The sequence below is a fragment of the Tursiops truncatus genome, chromosome 7 (assembly GCF_011762595.2).
Source record: "Tursiops truncatus isolate mTurTru1 chromosome 7, mTurTru1.mat.Y, whole genome shotgun sequence".
Classification (NCBI taxonomy): domain Eukaryota; kingdom Metazoa; phylum Chordata; class Mammalia; order Artiodactyla; family Delphinidae; genus Tursiops; species Tursiops truncatus.
The window spans coordinates 77,649,793-77,674,930 of NC_047040.1; the positions used below are offsets into that span (position 1 = coordinate 77,649,793).

The 25,138-nt window shown below is 40.6% G+C and overlaps 1 protein-coding gene across 4 annotated transcripts in view; it reads right to left on the bottom strand.

Moving 5' to 3' along the window:
* The window catches only part of FMNL2 (formin like 2), a 309,362-nt gene that overhangs the window by 58,565 nt on the left and 225,659 nt on the right, over positions 1-25,138 (bottom strand). For all 4 annotated transcript variants that reach the window (XM_033860177.2, XM_033860180.2, XM_033860179.2 and 1 more), the window contains exons 7-9: positions 15,641-15,749; positions 12,154-12,230; positions 10,203-10,296 (exon numbers count right to left, since the gene is read on the bottom strand). In XM_033860177.2, the coding sequence (XP_033716068.1) occupies positions 10,203-10,296; positions 12,154-12,230; positions 15,641-15,749 (280 nt within the window). The remainder of the gene's footprint in view (positions 1-10,202; positions 10,297-12,153; positions 12,231-15,640; positions 15,750-25,138) is intronic.

Genomic DNA, 25,138 nt, shown 5'->3' on the forward strand with positions numbered 1-25,138 from the left:
AGGGGAAGCTCCCTCTTGTGCAAAACTGCACTCAGGCTTGTGGAGAGAGAAGAGGGCCTAATTAAAGTCAGACTGAGGGGCTTCCCTGGGGGCACAGTGACTGAGAATCCGCCTGCCAATGCAGGGGATACGGGTTCGAGCCCTGGTCCGGGAAGATCCCACATGCCGCGGAGCAACTAAGCCCCTGCACCACAACTACTGGGCCTGTGCTCTAGAGCCTGCAAGCCACAACTACTGAAGCCTGTGCTCTAGAGCCCGTGCTCCACAACAAGAGAAGCCACCGCAATGAGAAGCCCGTGCACTGCAACAAAGAGTAGCCCCCACTCGCCGCAACTAGAGAAAGTCCGCGCGCAGCAGCGAAGACCCAACGCAGCCAAAGATAAAATTAAATCTTAAAAAAAAGAAAAGGTTGAGAAGCAAAGCATGTTTACAAATCCTCGCCAGATAGCGTGATAATCTGCCCCAGGTACCATTACCTCCTGTATTTCCTTTATTATTATTATTATTCTTTTGCCTTTTTAAACAAAAACTGTGTCATATATTTTTATTAAATCATAGAAAACTCATTTGTATACAAATTTTTCCACTTTGGGGACACTGGAATATTAAACAGCTGGGTAACAAAACAGTTGTAAGATATACCTCACTTTAAGCAGAGACAAGTTTTAAGTTGTCACATTTTTTTTTTTTTAAATGTTGAAATAATCAGTAACAGGTTATTGGCTTTTTTCACCTTTGGGTCAGAAGAATAGTATCTCTTATAACTCCCCAGTTCTCTTTAAGGATGTTTTTCATTACTCAAACCAACCATGAGTTTAAAAAGGTGATTAACTTGAAGTTTTAATACAAAATCCATTTCTTTTTCCCAACCATGGGCTTTTAGGGTATTGTAAATGCTGAATTTCAGGAGAATGGTCTCCTTTCACAGGACCAATTATGCTTCTTTTCTACAACAGCGAACATGTATAATGGTACAGAATATATTTCAGAATAAGTTAAATATTAAGACATACAGTATGGCAATAACGTCCTGCTTTTCTTTCTACCATGTAAATTCAAAAGTTCATCCTAACCTTTCACATTTATAAACGGGTGAAGACTGAGGGATTCAATGATGATGAAAATGCACAACCATCAGAACCACATTTTCTAAACACTTTGGCCAAATATATCCAAGTGGTCCTGTCAGAATCACGCCTGCATTTGTTCCACAGGGATCTAAATGAACAGACGCCAAAGGTCACCAAACGAAAACGGGCAGTGGTTTTGCAGTTTAGGTTGTCACTCGTTCTGCTTTTGAGCAGAGACCCAGAGGTCACACTGGGACATGTCTGCACTCACCTCAAACACTCACATAACATAAACACAAATTAAATATTAGCAAACTTATTTTAAATTAAATTGAAGACCGTTATTTTCAAGTGCATGAAGTATTTCCCCCTAGCTTCTTGAACGCATGTTATAGAGCGAGAACTAACATCCTGGGTTAACATCCATGTTCCTACATATTAGGCGCCAACCCGCTTCCTGTGAGAACTCCCTGGAGTAACCCATGAGACCTTTAGGGGGAAGAAAAAGCAATTCTCCAATCTAAATGGAGGGATAGTCTCAAATAGTCATTTTCCCAAACTCCAGTTTGGATTTCAGACTCATTAAAGCAGGAACTCAAAAATGTGATCTTTGGGACTGGCTCCTGGTGTCACCCGTGGTGACAGTCTGTGTCCCAGGACACTCGACTGACCCTTAATACTACAAAGCCTCACTTCAAGCCGCCCCCAGGTCCTGGGTCCCTGCTGTCAACCTGTAGCCCTGGAGCTCTCCCAGGGAATGTGTAAACAAATCTGGGGGAAACCACGTTTCTGCAAGTTTTTGTTATGTCAGTGAAAAACCTCCTGGGCTAAGAAAAATAATAGGAAACGCCACCCCAATGGCAACTTCTCACAAGGCTCGTCTTCTGCTCATCCTGCTGTAGAAGACCATGAAGCCAACTCAAATATTCTTTGCCTTGCTTGCCCCAAATGGTAATTAAACAGTTAGAAACTTTTCTTTGAAATACCTTATTCCTGAATTATGACAAATGCTTATCTGAGCAAACGTGGTCCCCCATCTTGTTACTGGAGGTGACTTGGAGAGGAGGCTAGGCTTCTGTGCAGGTTGGGATTCTGGCTGTGTCTGTTTCAACTGCAAACAGACAAGAACATGGCGCTGCAGAACTTGGACTTTGCATCTGTGGAGCTGGTGGAGGTGCACAGTTTTGTAGTGGGCCCTGATCTCCTGTATTTCCTTTAAAAAAAAAAAAAGGCTTGCGGCTTCCTTGGTGGCGCAGCAGTTGAGAGTCCACCTGCCGATGCAGGAGACATGGGTTCATGCCCCGGTCCGGGAAGATCCCACATGCCGCGGAGCGGCTGGGCCCGTGAGCCATGACCGCTGAGCCTGCGCGTCCGGAGCCTGTGCTCCGCAACGGGAGAGGCCACAACAGTGAGAGGCCCACGTACAGCAAAAAAAAAAAAAAAAAAAAAAGGCTTTCCCGGGCCCACATCAAAGGAAAGTCCTGAAGATGCTAGAAGTGAATGACTATAGCGGCTGAGGGAGCAGACGACTGTCAGTGGAGAAAGAGGCCCAAGGAGTGAGAAATATGAAGGGCAAAATGTCTGAAAGAAACCTCAGATCCCAACCACAGCCTGCTCTGGCAAAGTGACCTCATGCTGGGCCCACCCAACAGACTTTTGCAGCAAAATGTAACAGCCATTTCTTTACTAACTGAGAGAGTTAATCTAAATAGCCAATGCTTGGAGAAGACTGAGGAATACCTTTCCTGCCACTGCCCCTTGTGACCGTTAGGACATTGGGCCATACAAAGACTCTGGAATAAGTAATGGGGTATTTCGTGACCTGCCCCTAACTTCTTATCCCACCTGTTCTCTTCCCACACATCCCTCCTTTAAGACTGGAGATGCAACGTAAACAAAGACATGTATGTCCTAAACCCTGTTACCTGTGAATATTTACCTTAAATGTAAAAGGCACTTTGCAGATATGATTAAGTTAAGGATCTCAACATGGAGAGATTATCCTGGATTCTCTGGGTGGGCCCAATATAATCACGATGGTCATTAAAGAAAAGAGGCCAGAGGATGAGAGTCAGGGAAGGGGTCACGAGCCAAAGAATGTAAGCAACTTCTGGAAACTTGAAAGGGCAAGGAAATGGGTTCCCAGAAGAATACCACCTGTAGACTTATTTTATATACATACGACAAACAGAACTGTAAAATAATAAACTTGTGTTGTTTTAAGCCACTAAAGCTTGTGGCAATTTGTTAGAGCAGTGATAAGAAGTGAATATACCTGGTTAATTCTTATTCATCCTAAACTCAGGCACCCTTTCCTATAGGATGCCTCCCCTGAAAGCTCGGACCCCATATCTGCCCTCCTTCCCACCCCTCTTCTTGGTTAGCTGTTTCTCCTCTTTGTAAAGGAGAAACCTACAGCCTGGCATTACCTTCATACAGCCTAGTAGGATAACTATAGAAATATTTGTCTCCTTAACTAGATTGGGATGGTCCTTCTTAAGGGTAGAATTCTTAAGGGTCATATTTCTTATTTCCAGTGTTTATCAACGTTTCTGACACACAGGGGCACTCAAATATTCATGATAATTTTTTCCAGTAAGTTAGCATCCCTCATCCCTTGATGATCAGAAGGGTACCAGCCTTCACTTCCTTACTACATGATAAAGACACAGATGATAAAGAAGTAACTAGTTCATTACCAGGGCCTCATAAATCCTATATAAATGGCTCCTTTCTCCTCTGAAAAGTCTCTCAAAATATTGTTTGCCCATTGTACACTGCTTCAAAGTAGCAACCATCCTTTCTATCACCAATGAAAAAGTTTATACAGTTTTCAGTCCGGAAGAGAAACCAAGTATTACACTGGGTGAAGAAGAGAGAGAAAACAGAAGAGGAACAGCTAGAGATAAATTGATAAATTCTCAAAAATTCATTGCGGTGAATTGTATTCAATATTTTCCAAAGATGACCACAGGAGTCCCTCCTACCTACATGTTCTTCTGCACTGTGACCCTCACACTCCCCCATCAAGAAGTAAAGTTACTGCCTTCCCCTTTGCACCTGGGTTGGCCTTAGTGACTCAGTTGAACCAACAGAATGCAGAAGTGACACGGATGACTTCAGAGACTAGTTCAGAAGACATGTTGTGATTTCTGTCTCTTTGAAGCTCTGAAGCTGCTCCTTCCTGGACACTCCCTCTTGGAAGCCAGCTGTCAGGCTACGAGAAGCTCCAGCCACATGGAGGCCTGCATGGAGGCACTCTGGTTAACAGGCTCTGCTGAGCTCAGCCTTTAAGTCATCACATCCCAGAAATTAGACACACGAGTGAGGAAGCCTCCAAGTGAATCCCTGCCCCTAGTCAATCAGATCTTCCTTGATGAGACCCTAGATGCAACGGAGCAAAGACAATCATCCATGCCATGTCCAGACTGACCTCCTGACACACTGAATCCACAGCCTAATAAAACTAAGTTTGGGGTAATTTATTATGAACAAGGAATAACTGCCACAGTGAATACACAGCCCAAAAGATAATCATGGCGACTTTGCTTCCCAATCCTAGGAAGATGGACTGGCCGGAGAAGAGTCCAGGTGAATTAGATCAGTCTAATTCTGGCCTGATAAGGTGAAATACGCACATGCTCTAGAAGTGTCACTCCCAGAGTCTGAGATTTGAAAGAATACATTGCTTATAGTTCAATGAGAGACTGAAAAAACTAAGTACCCTGCCCTCTATGTTGAGAATTTTACCACTGAATGAGTTATCTGGATGGCTTGTGCTGGATTTATAATCCTACACCCTTCAAATATTTGAGAGGTTAGATTAGATGGGACTAGATTCTGAGGGATGCTGGAAGCACACCAAAATGTCTGCTCTCCTTCCTGCCCAATTTGACCCGTTGTAAATAAAACTTGACAGGCCTTCTTAAATCAACGTAATAATGTGTAGCACAAGTGCTTTCAGATGCCCAGTAGCTAAACCACATCAGCTTACTTAGGAAGCCTTCTAGCAATACGTGAAAAAAACAATGGCTCCTGCCAAGAGTGTTGCGTACAAGAGAGCTGGTGGCCTTGAGTGACTCATTTCACAAGGCTCCGTCTATCTGTGCTGAAAGGTCGAAAGCGGGAAGGCATTGGGCCTTTAATAACCAAACTCAGGCCTCAGGCTTATTTGTTAAAGCCAGATGCTGTCATTTTGGAAGCAGATGAGAACACAGTTATAATAGATCTGGAATCCTGATGAATTCCAGGCGCACCTCCCAGCTGCCTGGGGGAGCTGGTAGCTCAAAGTCCCCAGAGGGTTTTATTACTAGTGTCACAGTGAGCTATTCTGTTGCAGAGTCTACACAGCCTCAGTAATTTTACCCTTTGATTCCAAGGTTTCTTTTTTTTTTTGCAGACTTTTGGGGACACTTTCTTAAAGGCAATTTCTCAGATATATCAAAGAATATAATAGAAAAATGTAGGAAGAGTAAGAAAAGTTGAAGAGAGTAAGGTCTAGGTAGGAGACCTCAAAGTTCTTAAGGGAAACTGGATTAAATATAGTGTTCCTAACTCCAAAATGGGGCCAGTAGATCCTTAACCAGTAAGTGTAGTTTTATGACCCAGCAGATTGCAAGCTATGGCCCATGTCATTTGAGAGAGAAGAAAAAGCATGACCAGAACCCCAAATAGTGTTTATGGCGGCTAGGCTTCAAGGTCACACCCTGAGAGTCCAGCCACATTTTAGGAATGTCTGCCCATTTTCTAGGCCTGTTTCTCCAGGCTTCTTGTCAGCTCTGTGCATTTCTTGACATCCTTCCAATCAACCCTTTCTTCTGTATGCTAGAGTCAGTTTCTGCCTCTTGCAAACAAGACCCTGAACTAATGCAAATACCAACAGAGCGATCTTTACTTTCAAACGTATTCTTTTTTCTGTCTGGTAGAGCAAATGCTCATAAATATATACTGCCAGGTAAGTAAGAAAGCATCAATTTAGGGAAGGTGTTAATCTGTCTTTCCTTGTGGCTAAATTAGCCAATAAGGAAAAACAGATGGATGACTCCTTGCTCTCACCCTGGTCCTCAATTCAGGACCACAAATTTTCATGGGGAGATGTTTCAACATCACAATTAGATATGCTAATTCCCTTTATTTAAAAAAACTTTTTTTGGGGGGCTTCCCTGGTGGCGCGGTGGTTGGGGGTCCGCCTGCTGATGCGGGGGGCGCGGGTTCGTGCCCCGGTCCGGGAGGATCCCGCGTGCTGCAGAGCGGCTGGGCCCGTGGGCCATGGCTGCTCGGCCTGCGCGTCCGGAGCCTGTGCTCCGCGGCGGGAGAGGCCGCAGCAGTGAGAGGCCCGTGTACCGCAAAAAAAAGAAAAAAAAAATTTTTTTTAAGGGAAAAGAATTCAAGGAGCATAATGGATGACTAAAGGTTTAGTCTTCAACTACTCACTACACTCAACATTTTAAGGCATGTTACAAACCATGCTTGGTACAAGTTTACTATCTAAATTTATGTAATTAACACTCATTTATCATCATATACATTGAGGTGATATATGTGCCTGCTCAGTGATGTCAGGCTTAGGCCCAAACCCCCAAAACCACCAAAAGCAAGGTCTTCGATTAATATCCTTCCCACCATCAGATACCATTAAATTGGAAGTGCTATTTTTCTAAAATATGTACTACAGATGTTATAAGATACATGGCATAAGATGTCTTTGCAAAAACATAGAAAACCACACTGGTTGGGATTCTGAATATTAATTGAAATATGAGAAATTAATGTAATCATACATTAAAATCTATGAAAAGCTAAAAGATACTTTCTTTTAATCTAAATCTGAATTAATTAGTGGTAGTCAAATAGGACAGAATGGATTTGTTGGCTCAAGAAGTAGAGAGGAAAACAATCGTGCCACATACTTAAGATGTGTGGTCTTTAAATATCCTTTTAGCATCTGGTGCCACACTGCAGCAGTATGCTTGGCTACACTCTAGCGGTGATACAAGCCCAAAGGGTCTGGCACTCTAATGAACATTATTTTATCTGCCAAAACAGATACTGATATCTGATACTGAAGCCCACCATCACCCTACACCATTCCCCCCAGTGAAAACAGGGATAATCCCTTCGTCCCTTCTTAAGGAGATGAACGGAATCCCACTTACTAAATGGGATAAAAGCATTAAAAACAATGTTCTTGAGGGCAAAGACTCTTCCTTGACCCTACTCCCTAGGACCCCCGTAGCTGGTATGGTGCTCTCTCGGCCATGGGCAGCTCAATGGGCATTTCTCACTGACCAAGACCCTATCTGCACAGGCATCTGAGACCGTGAGGACAACTTTTCCTGATCAGGAACAGCTGGCTCCCAAACCTCTCTAAACCCAAAAGATTCCACTGACATTTTGCTAAAATGATTAAAGAATATACTCTTCACTAGGATGTATACGAAAAATAAAAACCACATAAAGACAGGAGAAAAAGAGAAAAGGAAGAGCTTCAAAAGATGCTGGCCTTTGTGTGGCATTACATTAAAAAAAAAAGAAAAAAAAAACCAAGGTCAATATACACTAACTTTTTTCACCCTCAAATTGAACAGATAAACAAGTGGATGTCTTTTGACCTACCGCTAAGAATGCAGTTTCTCAGGAAGGGGCTCCTGCCCTGGCCTCCTGCATATGGCTATTAGAATAATCCTTTTCCTGGCCTGTCTACATGAACACCACAGTCTGAGGTCAATGCAAGCCAAGAGCACCCACAGAACCAGCTCTGTCCGTGTCCCCTCTCCCACGTGACATGGTTTGTTTTCTGAGATGCAATTGCCAGTCCAAGGAGAAATCAGAACTTAAACACCCACCATCATTCACAAGAAATTGCAGAAATGAGGGAGATTTTGGTTAAAGCTCTAAATTCAAAGTCAAAATTTAGTCCTCTTTACTATTAGCCAACTATTAGATTTAGCAGGATAACTCTTTTTTTTTTCCAACTAAGCACACGCAATGCCCTAAATGGCTAAACCATATACAATTCTGACACCAGATAGTTAAAACTCAATCCTGCAAGTATTTCTGTGCCTATTATGCATAAGAAAGGCACTCTACCTTATCTAAGAGAAAACAAATTTAACATTCATCTCGTGATTTACTGGCTTTAATGAACACTGATTCTATACAATTATAATTTTAGGACAGAATTTGACCTGCAGTATAATCAGTTGCTTGTTATAATATGACTTTTATTATAACAAGGGTCACTGATAACTGTATGGTAAGTGCTTCCAGTGTGGAAAAGATTTGGCATGTGGTATGTTCAAAATATGATCTAATGATAAAGATGTGGGAGTTATATTGGCTTCACATGCTGTTTTACTTTCATTTTAGAATCCACCCACATATCTCCTTATTTATAAATATAAGTTTTATGTCCTGTAAATGATATACAAAAACATTCACGGACAAGCACTCACACATTCTTATCTCTAAAGACTCTATTTGTTTTGGAAGCCAGAATATGAATTTAAAGAATCACTACTATTCTTCATCATTTTCTTAGAACCCGAATATTTTTCACTACTAAGGCTGAATACATAAAAAGACAATATTTGCTTCTGTCCATGGTTGGCATTAGCAAAATGGAGGATATCAAAATCTAAAGGCAGTGACTGCAGGGGAAGGAGGCAATGCAAATGAAGGGGCAGGAGGACTGTTTCCCCTGTTGACTGAAGTATCTTTGAAGCTTGCCAGCCCACGTAAAGGATTATGGGTTGCTCACTAGTACATCCTTCAGCTGGGGTAGTGAGTCCAATTAAGGGGATAGGGCAGGGGGATGGGCTCCTAGGTCCTGTCTCAGGAGATTCACACACAATGGGGACCAAAAGTCACTGGAAACAGAAGTTCAAGGTCAGCAGCACCAAATCTTAATCCTGGCTCTGCTGCTTATCTGGCCATGGGACCATGAGCAAGTAAAGTATTTGAAATTTTATTCTTCTATAACATGGAGATATTAACATTTATCTGTAAGAACCAAATGATTTCATGTGTGTACCTGGCACAGCCCCTGGCACATAGGAGTTCTCCAATAAATACTAGCTGAGTTCTACTCCAGAGGTTCCCAGGAAAGATGAGAGGGGGTCTGGAAGTTCCCCTGAGATCTAGATTTTAATCCAGTTGGGGTCTTAATCCAAAAGCATCTGGAATCAAATGGGACTGCCAGGGAAAGGCACAACTTGGCCGATGCTATTGTAATCTGGGGCTCCATGTGCCTTCAATTACTTTGGTCATGTCCCACCTCAAAGTAGCCTCAGATGTTAGACACTTACAGGGGAGCTAGCAGGCACCCTTCCTGGCTATCTAAGGCTGCACACCACCACCAAGAGAAACTGGCTATGAGTTCAGTTGTGATGCCTTGATACTTTGGTTCAGAATTCTTGGTGGCATATTATCTATGTGTAACTGTTTCTTCTTTTGTAGTCATTTAGTTTCCATTTCAATCATGCATGTCCATTGGTTTACTGTTTTCCTGTGACAAGATCACCTGATTAAGATTGCAGACTGCTAAAATCAGTGTCTGTAGTTATTTGAGTGATTTCTCATAGCATCCAGCAAAGCAGGGATCACACATATGATTTGAGGAAAGTAACTAGGATGAAAGAGTTCGTAAAATTTACAAGGTGGATGCTCGAGTAACAGTCATATGAAAACAACATACATTTAACAAAACCAGTTTTCAAACTTGGCTATTCTGTGTTCTCCAAAGGAAAATGAGCCCTGCAAATAGTTTTTAGCTCTTCTTAGAAATGAGACACCAAAAACAGCTTAGTGCATCCATTTATTTAGACTAGGTTCATTACTTCTCCCTCAGTGACACCTTAGAAAATTAACTATTATACCCCTTAGGCTCTAAAATAAATAAAAACGTGAACCATGGTGATGGATGTTAACTAGACTTACTGTGGGGATCATTTTGCAATATATACAAATATCAAATTACTATGTTGTACATCTGAAACTAATATGTTATATGTCAATTCTATCTCAATAATAAAACACACACACACACACACACACACAAAAGGCAAATCATTCTGTTCAAAGATGTCCAAACATGTTTGTGTGATTATTCTTTTTAAAACTAGAATATCCTACCTCCTTAAAGTTGTCAAATGCTGATAAAATGATTTCATGCCCGCCTCTGACAAGACAAACGGCTGCCAACAGCTCTAAGACAAGAGCTTTTGTTCTGTCAAAACAAGAAGGAAAAAAACCACACATCAGTGAAAGTGAATGAACGATGAGTCTGCTGTTCCTTCCAAGATGAATATGATATTTGTCCATGTATTTTTTTAAACTTTTACTAATTAAGGCATAGTTATATTAAAGCACATACATTTTAAAACCTTTACGAACTTCTATACATGTGGCTTATCTAGGGTAGCAAGTTTGGAAGGCATGTTTCCTATTCCCAAGATTACAAATTACTCACAAATGAAAATTAATTATGGGAAGATTAAGTCTTTTAGTCCTATCATCAAGTGACTCAGTGTAATGTGGTTAAAAAAGTATTTTTAATGAGCTAAAGACAACAGGAAACATGAGAATATTCAGTAAAACCACCCATTAGTTAAACACTTTCTCTGGTCCTAGAGTCAGAGATAAAACATTTGCTGAAACAGTTCAAAATCAACGGAAATCAACACCTTACATTGCAAATCTGCTAATCTGCAACGGCTCCATAAAAATCCCCACAATAATGCAAGCTTCCATCACTTCTTCCCACACAGGAGATCTGAAAGGAGCTGGGCTTACAGCTGTGCTAATACAAGAAGATTTTCTCTGACTCAAGAAAATAAAACTCCATCTGAAATATTTTTAGAAGGAAAACCTTAGAGATACAATCTAAGTTTTCAAATACAATGTCAAGGACAGTGTTGTTACTTCAGAGTACGATTACTTCAGTATTTCATCTTTTTTCTGGAATAAAAGCTATTGCCAACCTCTAAACAAAGATCATTCTGATAATCCACAATATCAATTGTCTTAAGAAAAATGAATAATGACTTCCCTCAGTGGAAGACAGTGACAAAGAAGCATGACTCCTTGGGATTCTAGTAAACTAAGGAAGCCATCAGAAAGTTGCAAAAGCGTTAACCAGGGGAAGTATGAATAATAAAATCCAACATTTAAATAGGATTTAGGGTTTGCATTGCAAGGATCTAATTTATAATCACATTTTTCAGCTGAATTAACAGTTTTCACATATGCAGTCTTATCAGAGAGGTCTGACAAAAGGGAGTAACAGTGTGAAATGCAGAAATGCACTAGAATGGAAAGTGCATTACACTGATGGAAATAAATTGACGAAAACAGGCTTCTAGAGGTAATCTGTGAAATGAATAATATATGGCACTTGCCTATATAGGAAAGTGAATATGAAAAGAAATCTGCGTGCAGTTATTTTTGTTTTGTTTGGGTTTCTCTTTTGGTTTGGCAATAAAAGCTACACATGTAAAGGCTGCAAATGAAGTGTAGACAAGCGGTAGTAGTTTTAGTTAGCTTTCAGCAAAAAGTGGTGTGGCTAAGTCTGTATCAAGACTCTCCTGGCCCCAGTCCTGACAACCTGGAAGCTTCATGCTCTAAATTTGCAAGGATGCTGAGAACCAGGCCTCAAGAGGAATGAAAGCTTGAAGACAGGGCCAGAGTTGTCACCAGTTGTAAAACTGTAACATAGCTGAAAAGAAAATTCTACTTAGCCAGGGAGTCTATCGACAATCTTAATTTAAAAAGTCATGCTTGGGCTTCCCTGGTGGCGCAGTGGTTGAGAGTCCGCCTGCCGATGCAGGGGACACGGGTTCATGCCCCGGTCCGGGAAGATCCCACATGCCGTGGAGCGGCTGGGCCCGTGAGCCATGGCCGCTGAGCCTGCGCGTCCGGAGCCTGTGCTCCGCAACGGGAGAGGCCACAACAGTGAGAGGACCGTGTACCGCAAAAAAAAAAAAAAAAGTCATGCTTGAAAGTTTCTCAACTCTAATTTGATTGTCGATGAGCTCTCTGGTGTCCCTAGTTCCATTCAGATTTGTACATTACAAAGCCAGCTTACCTTGGATTCTTGTTGTTCAAGCTTAGTGCAATCTCGTTGACAGCATGTGGATGAGACATGACCATGTTGAAACCATACTGAAACGGATGTGGAAAAAACAAAGCATTAGGAGTTAATTGAGAGGACTGTCAATGCTGATTAAAAAAAAAAAACCCTGAAGTTTCTACCTAATGTGATTTTATACCATCATAAATGCACTTATGTCTCTAGCACATCAGTGTCTGCACATATTTCTCTATGAAAAATTTCAGGAATGATGTTATTATCAAGGTACCATATTCCTATTCTCCATGAATAAACTATATGTGTCTCTTCATTAAAATGATGAAAAGGCTCCAGGGCCAGTGATTCTCAATCCTGACCGCTTGGCAAAATCACCTGGAACAGTCAACAAAACAAAACACCAATTCTCCAGGACCCACTTCAGGTCAATTTATTCTGAATCTCAAGGATGGAGCCCTGGCATCTGAATTTTTTAAGCAGCTTCACTGTGCAGCCGGGGTTGACAACCACCACCTCTGGTCCCTTCTCTTGGCAATGGTTATCGAGACCAAAAGCCTAGGAGAACCTTCCTTGCTCTGAGGCGTGGTACCTCATGCTTCTATAAAATGAAGCGAGTTCAATAACGGGATCAAGAATCATTCTTGATTCTGCCGAATTGAGGAATTATTCCTTCGCCTCCAATTCACTCTCAGCTCATGACCTTATTTCCAATTACACCGAGAAAACATAAGCAATCAGAAAAAAAACTTCCAAAAGCTCCCACCACCACGTCAATCCACCCACACAGATCTGTGTCTTCCCTCCTCACTTCTTCCTAAAGATGAACTCTCCACGCTCCCACCTAAGGCCATTCCCCCCACTTGAGTTCTTGATCGCATTCCCTCCAACCTACTCAAGAACAGTATATGCTCCAGCGATTCTCCCATTCCCCCATCATTATTTTTCCCTCTCTGATTCACTACCATTAGCGTAAAAACATGATGCAAATTCTCCTTTCTTAAACAACAAAAACAAAATCTCTCTTGACCCAACAACCAGTGTCCAGCCGCTCTCTCATTTTTCTGCTATTCTTTTACAGCAAAACTCCAACCACTCGTGGTCTCCAATTCCTCTCCTCCCGTTCTCTCTTGACACCACTTCCGTCAGGGATTTCATCCCCAACACTACAATGAAACTGTACCAGCAATGATGGGCACTTTGCTGGAGCCCATGGCCAACTCTCTTCATCTTGCCTGACTTGGCAGCAGCACCGGACACAGCTGACCACTCTCTGCTCCATGAAATACTTCCTGTGCTTGGCTCCTACTTCCCTGGCTGCTTCTCAGTCTCTCTAGCTAGTTTTTCCTCATCTCTCTGACATTAAACAGAGTGCCCCAGGGTTATTTAGGACCTCGCTGCTTCTTTGTCTATCCCCGCTGATCTCCTTCACTCCCCTGGGTTTATATACCATCTGTTGACTCTCAAACTTTTATCTCCAGCCCAGACCTCCAGATCTTGTACTCCTGACTGGCATATCCGACCCCTATTTAAGATCTCTATTTGGATATCTATGGACACCTCAAAGTTAACATCCCCCAAACTGAACTCCTAATCAGGTCTCCCAAATCTGCTCACCCTGCAGCCTTCCCCATCTTAGTAGACGGCGACTCCATCTTCGAGGCGCCCAGGACTGCTACTGTCCTTACCACCAAAACGAAACCAGAATCTGGCCACCTCTCATCACCTCTACTTCTATTCTCCTGGTCCATACCACCATCAACACTCACCTAAATTAATGCAACAGCCTCCTAAAAGGTCTACTTCCTTTTGTCTTTGCCCCCCAGGGTGATTCCTAATACAGAAGTCAGAGGGATCATGTTAAATTCAAGTGTCAGATTAAGTCACACTTTTCCTCAGAACCTTCAATAGCTTTCTAATCATAGCAAAGCCAATGTCCCTTCATTGGCTTATAAAGCCCTGCATAATCAGGACCCCCTTGTAACTTCAGATTTCATCTTCTACTTCTCTCCCTCTTATTCATTCTGATCCAGCCAACCTGACCTCCTTTCTGTGTCTTCAGTACATCAGACCTATTCCTGCCTCGGGGACTTTGCACTTGCCCTTCTCTCTGCCTATAATTTTCTTCCCTTAATATTCCTTACCTTGTTCCCTCATTCTAGTTTTACATAAATGTTATCTTCTCCACGACACTTTTCTTGCTAGCCTATTTAAAACTGAACTCACATTTCCTGCACTTATTCTTATTTCTTGATTATTTTTTCTATAGTACTAAGTAGTAGTTCTCTGGAGGCAGTCTTCCTGGGTTCAAATCTGAGTCCACCATTTATTAGCTGTGTGATCCTGGGCAAATTACTTAACTTCTCTGTATTTCAGTTTCCTCATCAGTAAAATGGCGAGGGTAATATTATCAATCTCACAGGACTGTTATGAGGCTCAAATTAAGTAGTAGGTTTAAAAGTACTAGACTTTAGGAAGCACTATTTAAATGTCAGCTTTTATTTCATTTCATCACTATTATTATCTGGAATGCTACATAGTTTACCAGTTTAATTGTTTACCATCTGTCTCCCCTCAATAGAGAGTAAGTTCCCTTGGGCACTTATTTATTTGATGCTGTATTCCCTGTGCCTAGAACAGGGCCTGTCTGGAAATGTTCAAAATATATTAATTGGTTGAAAGAATAAATGCATACTTCCCTTCTTAAATTCAGTTTGGCATGCTCATGTTGGGTTTGAACTCTAATACTGACCTATGCATTTACCACCCATTTCTACTTGGACCCATCTACAGGATCCGTTTCAATGGAAATCAAACCCTATTTTCTGATGTGAACAATGTTTGTCTAATTCTCAGCCCTGGTTTGCTTTTACAACTATACTTTTGACCCTGTCAGCTCACCCTAGATACTTCAGGCTCTAACTCCCACTTTGTGGTTAGGATTAATCCCACACACTGTAGTTAGTTGCTCCCGTTGTTTTTCAGAGTGGGGATAACCTCTAAGGAGGACTCTGCACTTCTACCAAGAATCCTCCAAGTGTTTCTTATGAAGATCAGCAACCACAGGGTCCAACACACAGTAATTATAACTCCTTGCCTATTCATCATATAACCCTTTGAGAAGCAATGACCTGTCCAGTGTGAGAGTCTATCATTCCTAGGGTCCTAAGGCTGCTCCATTATTGCCCACAACCAGTGGCTTATGCTGTCTTTAATAGTCACAAACATTTACCAAGTAATCTAGACAAGCTTGCCATTATAAGAGGAAAATGTCTTCCCTTAAATACATTGTAAATTATAAATGCTAATTAAAATATAAGGGCGATGAATTATGAGCACTAGAATGAACTAGACCTTTCTTTTTTAATAGAATTTCATTAAATCCTGCTATTTACTTCAAATAGAAATAATACAAAGTCACCAAAGAGAACAAGATCTGAGCCTGATGAATTCAGATTTTTTTAAAGGATTATAAACAGAAACATACCTGATAATTCATGATGGCACGTAAACACATGATACAGACATGCACGTCATCTTTCTTACTCACTAATCTTGAATTTTTCAGGGTTCTTCTGCTTGGCAAAGTATTATATCTACAAATAAAAAGGGAAACTTCTATAAAGCTATAGATTACTTTCTTAGCAGAGGCAGATGTACTTTAAAAATGGACACTGTTCTCTACTTGTACCTACAGCTAAATGAGGATTGCTGGTCAAACCACCACTAAGTAACCCATCACCACCAACTACCCCGTCACCACAAAGCTGTTTCTGTAGACTATGAGGCCTACACAGTTCTGTGTACTGGCTATCATCTTGTCAGGCAATATACCCACGGACAGTGAAACAACTCCACTCACTGCATATAATGAATCAGACTATACATGAGACTAACCAACAATCCAGGCTCTAATCAGCAGGCCAAGTCAGATTTGCAGAGGTGATTTGAAACAACACGTATACAGATTGCAATTTTAAACAAGTGAAGGGATAGAGCTCGGCTAATAGGTAGACCTCCTATCATGTGACCCAATTTTAACAGCACCTTCCCATCACTGTTATCAGGAGTTCCTGCTTCAGAGTTTAAACCTAGGCAAGGTCATACATTAGCAACTGTGATATCAGCCTGTGATACTGAACCTTAATAGTACGCAAAACCTAAATAGTATACAAATGCCTCCACAGCCCGATCCCTCACCCAAAGCCTGGTATGGCAGCTGAAACTGAGATGGAAATATGCTGACATTTCAAAGGGTCAGGATGTTTTAACATTAGGGTTCATTCTGGAGACCCTACATTGCTAAGCCTTAGTTCTCCTTTCTGCAGATTTATGAGAACCTGCAAGTCATAAAGCAGTGACAGTGTAAGATGGGGCAAGTAGAAAGATGACAATACTGAGGGCTTCATTATGAGCTCTAAATGACTGCTTCAGAGGGGAAACAGATAAGTTTTCTCTGCAACTCCAAGCCTGAAATGAAAGCAAATTTCAAAAGTTGTCAACTACTTTCCCACAGAGTCAATGACAGAAATGTTCCACAAAAGAAGCTATAGGCCTTCCTTCTCCTTGAATTAAGCTAATTAAACATTTTTAAAGAAGGCATAATTAATATTAACTGCTTTCAAAAGTCTCACAGGAGCAGGCTAAGATTTGAAAACTGAATTGACAGGTCTCCAACTGTTCAGCTGAGCAGCTCTTTTACATTTTCTATTCAAAAACCATCAAACAGAAGAAAGATGATTCTTTCACACAAGCCTACTAATACGCCAAATACATTTTTGAAAAGCACCTTGGTAAGTCACTGGCCTCAATATACCAGACTGTGCAAAACCTGGTTTGCTCACATTACTTTTAAAGAAGAATGCTTTGCTTGAGGACTCCTGCTTTACTCACACTGGAAAATAACAATTCAGCAATGGAAGGCAGCCTAATCCAGTTTTGAGTGCAAAACACAGTTAAGGAAACACATGCAGATTTGAATGTTACAAGCCCAATTTCAACATCTAAAATACAACTTTAAAAGATGTCACCCTGGGGCTTCCCTGGTGGCGCAGTGGTTGAGAGTCCGCCTGCCGATGCAGGGGACACGGGTTCGTGCCCCGGTCCGGGAAGATCCCACATGCCACGGAGTGGCTAGGCCCGTGAGCCATGGCCGCTGAGCCTGCGCGTCCGAAGCCTGTGCTCCGCAATGGGAGAGGCCACGACAGTGAGAGGCCCGCATACCGCAAAAAAAAAAAAAAAAAAAAAGATGTCACTCTGCCATAACCCTAGCCTGAGCATGACGGCTAACACACCAGACAGAAGTCTCACAGGGACCAGTGCCGCTTCAAACAACTATATGACCTGTCTGACCCAAGAATCCCTGGTCTGCTTAATCTACACCCAAAGGTCTCTCCTTTCCTCCACCCTTCTTAATTTAACCTCAGGTTTGTAGTTCTTTAGTGGAATCACGTGTTGGCTATATAACAGCTGATTAGATAGTTCTCATTTCTAACAAAGCAATGGCTGCTAGCATAAAACAAAGTCATCTAAGATTAAGCTTGAAAAAAGAAAAGGTATTATCAAGGGAACCAATCATCCTTTGCTAAATTATATTTATGTGCAGCAGTGACTGCAGAAGATGGACTGGCCAAAGCAAATTATTCTTTAAAGAAGATGGGACAGGTCATCACACAGGCACATACTTCTGCATCACTTCCAAATAAAATTTAATGATTCCAGCAAGTAGACCAAATGTACACATTTAATGATGCTTCCTAAGAAGTGTAAAGTAACATAGCAGTTCCTTCCTTTTACTTATTAACCCACAACTTCAGCTATATTGAAATAAGACTCTTCCTAAGAAGACAAAATTTCTTTGTCATTACTAACATTATTTGCAGAAACCACTAAAAATTGATTCTAATATCCTACTTACTAAATAGTAACACAAAAGGCTTGTATTTGTTTTAATAGGTGGTTAATCTCAAATCAATTTTCTGGATCAATATTTGAAATGCATTTAATATGAAAAAGCACATGCATACTTATCAATATTAAAGGAGTTTAGAAAGTACACAATACATAAGATAACAATAAATAAAAATGTGTATTTTATTTATTAATGATACTCTATACTTAAAAGCAACAGAGCTAAGCTTTTTTCTAAAGTGAACGATATTTAATATAAGATTAATCTTCCTCTAATTTTTGGAGAATACAATATACAAAATACAATATTTTTTATACAAAAATACAGTGAGCATTAAAGGCAACATTTGAACTTGTATTTAAAATCATAGCATTACAGTTTTGTTTGTTTGTTTTGTTTTTCTGCGGTACGCGGGCCTCTTACTGTTGTGGCCTCTCCCATTGCGGAGCACAGGCTCCAGACGCGCAGGCTCAGCGGCCATGGCTCACGGGCCCAGCCGCTCTGCAGCATGTGGGATCTTCCCGGACCGGGGCATGAACCCGTGTCCCCTGCATCGGCAGGCGGACTCTCAACCACTGCGCCACCAGGGAAGCCCTGATTTTTAACTTAATAGGAAATTTTGCTCTATATTTTGGAATTCTCATCTAAAAATTTTTCCCCAGTTAAGAAAATGCACTCCTAATTAATTCACAACTCTTTGGCAAACACAAAGTATTTGCAAACACCTTAACTGAGGATCACCTTAAACCTCCAAGGCTAAATTTTAGGGACTGTGTCATGGGTTAGCATGTATATTAATCTACTCTTCAGCATGAACATTATGTGGAATTTGACAATTTATGTAATTAAATATTTGGTTTATTTGCTTCAGTTGTCATCTGAGTAATTTATTACCTTTTCTCTTTTTGAACATGTTTTAAATTCAGCTCCAATGCACAATGTTGATACTATCCAAAGAACACATCCCCATGGCGCTAGTTTTACGAGATCCCCCAACTTGACTAACAGAATTAGGACTAACAATTTACTACATATCCACTTTCCACAAGGACACCTGAACGAGGTAAGCAATCTATAAGAACTGGCCTCTGGTGCTCTCTACCAACCACAGGGAATCAAACCAAACCTAGTGTTTAAGGTCCCAAGTTGATTTTACCAAGCATCTACTGTTCATGCTAAACTCTATTAAGTGCTAAGGGAAAATGAAAGATTAAGATGTTGCTTCTGCCACCATCTAGTTTAGGAAGCAAGAGGTTGTATCGATAGCCCCTGTATTAAGATGTTCTCTGTCCACACCAGCCCACCCCTTCTGCTGCATGCACATTCTAACGTGTAAAATGAATTCAGTAATAGTACACATACCTGCACAGCACAATATGGTGGAGCGATAACAGTCACACCTCAAACGAGAACACTTTTTTGCAAAGCAAGATACTTAAAATCCTCATATAACCTTTTCTCAATCAAGCCATATTTGACTGAGTTAATAAGACAGACCTACTCTTAGTAACTGTCTTTAGGCATATGAAAGTTGTTTTAAAATGAGGCTCTAATTCAAGAAGTAAGTATAAAAGGAATGGACAAAATTGTGGGATAAGTATCAGAAATGTGACATACAATGAACATAATTGAACATGAAATATTACTAATGCAGATTTAAAACACACCATCTCATGAGTCTTTGAAGAGTGGAGTTATAAGACACTTCCATTCATTATTCTTATCTGTATTGAAAATTTTCTACAATTAATGTATATTACTTTCCAAATAAAGAAAAAAAATGTTGCACAAAAAACAAACCCTTACAGGTGGTCTAGGTTTACATCCATCTAAAGACAGAAAGCTAACTAGATCGTATGATGATAATGCTTTTCCCACTTTGGTTACCCCACAGAAGAATGTTTCCTAAAGGCCTCTTAAGTGGAGAGCTGGCCCTTAAGTGGAAAGCCAAGCTGAGGGTTTCTCTGAAGAGCCCCAATTCCACCACAACACAGGCAGCAAAAGAACCAGGTATCATCAGAACAGCTAAGCTTTTAAAATCCTATTCCCTGATGCTGCACACATCCACCTGGATGCCAATTGACCTGAATACAATGATTAACAGTTTCCAGAGAAAACAGATGAGGTTAACTGATCAGTGCCACAAATCTCTACCAAATGTATGAGTCACACTGACTCACTTAGGCAGGGCTGGAATTTCACAGCAATGATCCATCACCAATTACAAATGCAAACAGCTCCGATGAGATGTGTCATCACAGCCAAACACTGTGTGTACAAGGTGCTGCTGCATGGTCATGTTAACACAAGTACATATGATGCAGTGCATTATCTTTAAAAGGGTAGATAAGGCCGCCTCCAGTTCTATGTCACAGCCCTGTAGGCTAAGCTACCTTCACCTTTCACAAGCACTGATCATCCCGCTTTGGCTATTTGAATCAACTTTCCACAAAGACCTGAGCTTCACAGGGATTACATCAGTGACTCAGCAGAAGATATGGGTGCTTCTGTGGAAAATGAATACTGTTGGCGTGTGTCCCATTACAGAATTACATACAGTGAAATCAAGTACTATGATGGTTTCTTCCTGAAGTTATTTGGAAACAACTAAAACAGAGCCAACAGGACAGGTGGAGACTGCCCCCAGTTCACTGTGATATATTCAAAAGGCCCCAGTGGGAGGCAGCAATAGTTGCCCTGTGGTCTCCTACGGATGACTGAGGCAGATAAGCTCTAGTCCTGCCCTATCTAGTATGTCTTAAGTGATCCCAGATGTCGTCAGCAGTTAATCGGGTACGTTCCCTCAGCTAAGACTTGAAATTGGCTTCTTCACTGGCAGTTCTCAAATCTCAGGGTACATTACAGCTTAATGTAGAAGCAGGAAGAAGAGGGGCTTAGAAAGACCTTTAAGTCCATTCTGCCCCCTCTCCACTGCCTACCACACTGATGGTTTGCACTGTGATTATGGAACTATTGGTTTTTGAGGCGACTGTGGATCTGGAGAGGAAAAACAGCACAAGCTAAAATCTCACAAAGCCAGCTGTTCTGAGATTCAGTTGTTTTTCCTAAATAGATGCGCCCCAGATTGTTACAAGAATTTAATCTCTAGAGTTCTGAAAAAGTTGATTCTGGCATGTTTTGCCAGTGTTCTCACTGCTTTGATGGATCCTGTACTCCACCATTTTCAGTGACATTCCATAACAGACACTTAGAGATCCTGAGTAACGTACTCATTCTGAATACACGTAACAATTCCTTCAAGTTAAAGGGAACAGTCAAACAAGGTGCTGCAACAATTATGTTTCTCTGGTGATGGGGGGAGGTTCCCCAAGACAGCAGGATCAGAGAACTACCTCAGATTCCAAATGGATAAACAGGGAATGACATATTTACAGAGAGGTTGTGGCCCAACGCCTGGACCACGGGATGGGGGCACTAAATTCTGTCCGAGAACCTTTCCTCCGCCAGACGGGCAAGCAGAGTTCTGAGGCTCTGGATCCGTGGACACAAAAGAGGGGTTTCCCAGAGGCAGAAAACAGCCCTGAGTCTAACTTTTGGTGCTCCTGCCATTTGTAGGAAAGGGAATGGGGAAGGGATATTTAGGGCTTTCTGAGGTCTCAAGGGTTGTAAGGAAATCCTGTTTTTTGAGAGGTCATTTTGACAGAAACACCACCAAATTTCTCAGGCCCTCTTCTCCACTGACTGTGAGAACTGCCTGCTATCTTGTTACTGAATGAAAACTAAACGTTGCCCTCGTAATTCAAAGACAAGACATTATCTTGGAAGAGATGCCAGGTAGAATTCACCAAGTTCTATGAATGTGGAAACAAACAGATGCCAACACTGACTTCAGATCAAAACCAGAGAGAAATGACTCTAACCACTTGTATTAATTTTATGCACCAGGGGTTATAAGTTACATGAAATAATAATAAATGAAGTTATAGTCAATGCTAGTAGGAGTAAGAGGCACAAAAAACTAAGCAATTGTTGCAAATATCTTTTAAGAAACCTATACAATGTGTCCTGTTTAGTACTACAGTGACAACTGCGCTATCTGCCCAGGAGCCTGTAGTGAGCACCTCGACCTGCACAGCACTGGCAGCAGGTGCTATGCAGAAAAAAAAAATTATCTCTGTTTGAAAACCTGTCAGAATGACTGTTTAGTGAGATCAACCAGTTGACTTCTTCTAAGAAATGTCAAGGCAAGTAAAACCTGAATGTTGGACTCCAGAAGGCAAAAAGAATAGAGGTCTGCAAAGGAAACCTGGGGAAGTAGCTCTCTTGGATCTGCTTGACCACAGATTAAATACACAGGAACTTCTCTTGCCAGGTACCTATTCATAGCCTGAATTACATACAATGTTCATTGGAGTTCTGGTTAGAGCCATGTTTTGCTATGCTTAAACCACCATTCATTGTAAGAGAATCTAAAAGAAAGCTATAGTAACTCTGAACTAGTTCCTTAGGTTTAGGAATGTAACAGACAAGTGGGACTACACAAAATGAAAAAGCTTCTGCACAAAAAAAAAAAAAAAAGCTTCTGCACAGTAAAGGAGACAGAATGAGAAGGTAACCTGTGGAATGGGAGAAAATATTTGCAAACCAAATACCTGATAAGGGCTTAATATCCAGAATGTACAAGAAACTCCCACAAATCAATAGCAGAAACAAACAAAAATCATCTAATTAAAGAATGGCAAAGGACTTGAACAGACATTTCTCCAGAGAATACATACAAATGGCCAACAGGTATATTAAAAATGCTCACTAATCATCAGGGAAATGCAAATCAAAACCACAATGAGTCAGCACCTCACACCTCTCAGATGGCCATTATCAAAAAAGACAAGAAAAACAAGTGTCAACAAGAATGTGTATAAATTAGAACTCATGCACACTGTTGGTGGGAATGCAAGTTGTACAACCACTATGGAAAACAGTATGGAGGTTCCTCAAACAAAAGCAGAACTTCTATATGTAATGATCCAGCAATCCCACTTCTGGGTATTTATCTAAAAGAACTGAGACCAGAATCTTGAAGAGGTATCTGCACTCACCTATTCCTTGTAGCATTATTCACAAAAGTCAAGATGTAGAAACAACATAATGTCCATCAACAGATGAATGGATAAATATAGATAAAATATGGTTTAAAAAAATAGCAATAATGTGGTGTGATAGGAGTTTTAGCTGATGCTATGGTAGTAATCATTGCAATGTACAAATATATCAAATCAACACACTGTACAACTTAAACTTACACGATGTTATACAACAATTACATCTCAATAAAAAATTAAACTAACTTACATATTCACATACACACACAATATTAAAGTCATGAAAAAGAAAGGGTTGCCAATTCCCTGGTGGTCCAGTTAGGACTCAGCGCTCTCACTGCCATGGCCCGGGTTCAGTCCCTGGTCGGGGAACTAAGAAAGGGTAAGGAACTGTTCCAAGTTAAAGGACGCTACACAGACACAACTAAGCACAATAAATGATCCTTGTGTTAGATTCTGGACAGAATTTGAAAAAAATGTTATGAAACAGACTGGGATAATTGATGAAACTAAAGAAACTGAACTAAAAATTGTGTCAATATGTAAAAGTTCTGATTTTAATAATTATACCATGGTTATTTAAGAGCATGTTATAACTAAAATTGTAACTAAAATAATAATTTTAGTGTAGGTGTATTTGTTCTTAGGCTACCTACACTAAAATAATTAGGTATAAAAGGGCATGACTCTGTAACTTATTCTCAAATGGTTAAAAGGTGTGTATGTTTACAAAGCAAATGTGCAAATGGTAGAGTAAATTTAGGTACAAAATGTTAAAACAACTGTTGAATCTGTGTAAAGAGCATAAGGGGGATCATTGTACTATTGCTTTTTTTTAAGTTTTCAATGATATCAAAATTTAAAGTTACAAAAAGAAAAAGAAACTGTGGTAAATACATACACTGGAATATTATTCAGCCTCCAATTAAAGGAAATCCTGCAATATGTAATAAAGCTGAACCTTGAGGACATTACTCTATGTGAAATGAGCCAATCACAGAAGGACAAATGCTGCATGATTGTATTTATATGAGATATCTGAAATAGTCAACCTCACTGAAGCAGAGAGTAGAATGGTGGTTGCCAGGGGATTAAGAGAGGGAAAAGTGGGGAGTTAAAGGTGTAAAGTTTCAGTTATGCAAGGTAAGTTCGTTCTAGAGATCTGCTGTATAACATCTTGCCTATAGTCGACAACAATGTGTTATACACTTAAAAATTGTGAAGAGGGTAGATCTCATGGTAAGGGTTCTTACCACAACAAAATAATAAAAAATAAAAGCAGTATGCTTAAAAAAAATAACAATGGGTGATAACATAAGAATGAATGATAAGTAACATGTCTATGATAATTCTGGATGTACAGGAGAAAGACCTACTCCTGACGAAAAGCTAGATGTGATCAAATCCTGGATTTGTTTAGAGATCTACAGCTGCAAAGCACCAAGCTCTTAGTCAACACCAAATGGAAGCCACTGATCACCCAGTGATGCCTTAAAAAAAGTCTGATCACCCATCTATTATCTTCACAACATATGCTTATTTCTAGACATATTCTTATATGTGAGTTTTCTATATGTCTGCCTCTCCCTCTGAGCCTGTATTATCCAAGGACAGTATATTACTGCAGAACCTTGAAAGGAATGTTTCCTGAACTGACCTAACCAGGTTTTCCCAGAGTCCAGCAAAAAGGTTTTCAAAAATATTCTGTGGAGTCTCCATGCCAGCATTTGTGGGATTTGTAATATCTAGGTCCAAATGGCAACAGGAAAAAGACAAGGTATATATTTTTGCCTCTTACCAAAAGTGTCTTCAAAGGTCTAACTATTCAGAAATTAAACTAATATCTACCTATAAACAGATAAATTAGAACTCCCCTGGAAGCTAATGTAAGGGTTCGGCCCAACAGAATGCAACGCCAATTAAGTATGTCACATCGTTTGGCGTAACTGTAATAGACTTTTATGGTTCCAAGGTCTGGCTAATAGAACTTTACCAAGATTTGGGGTTTCAG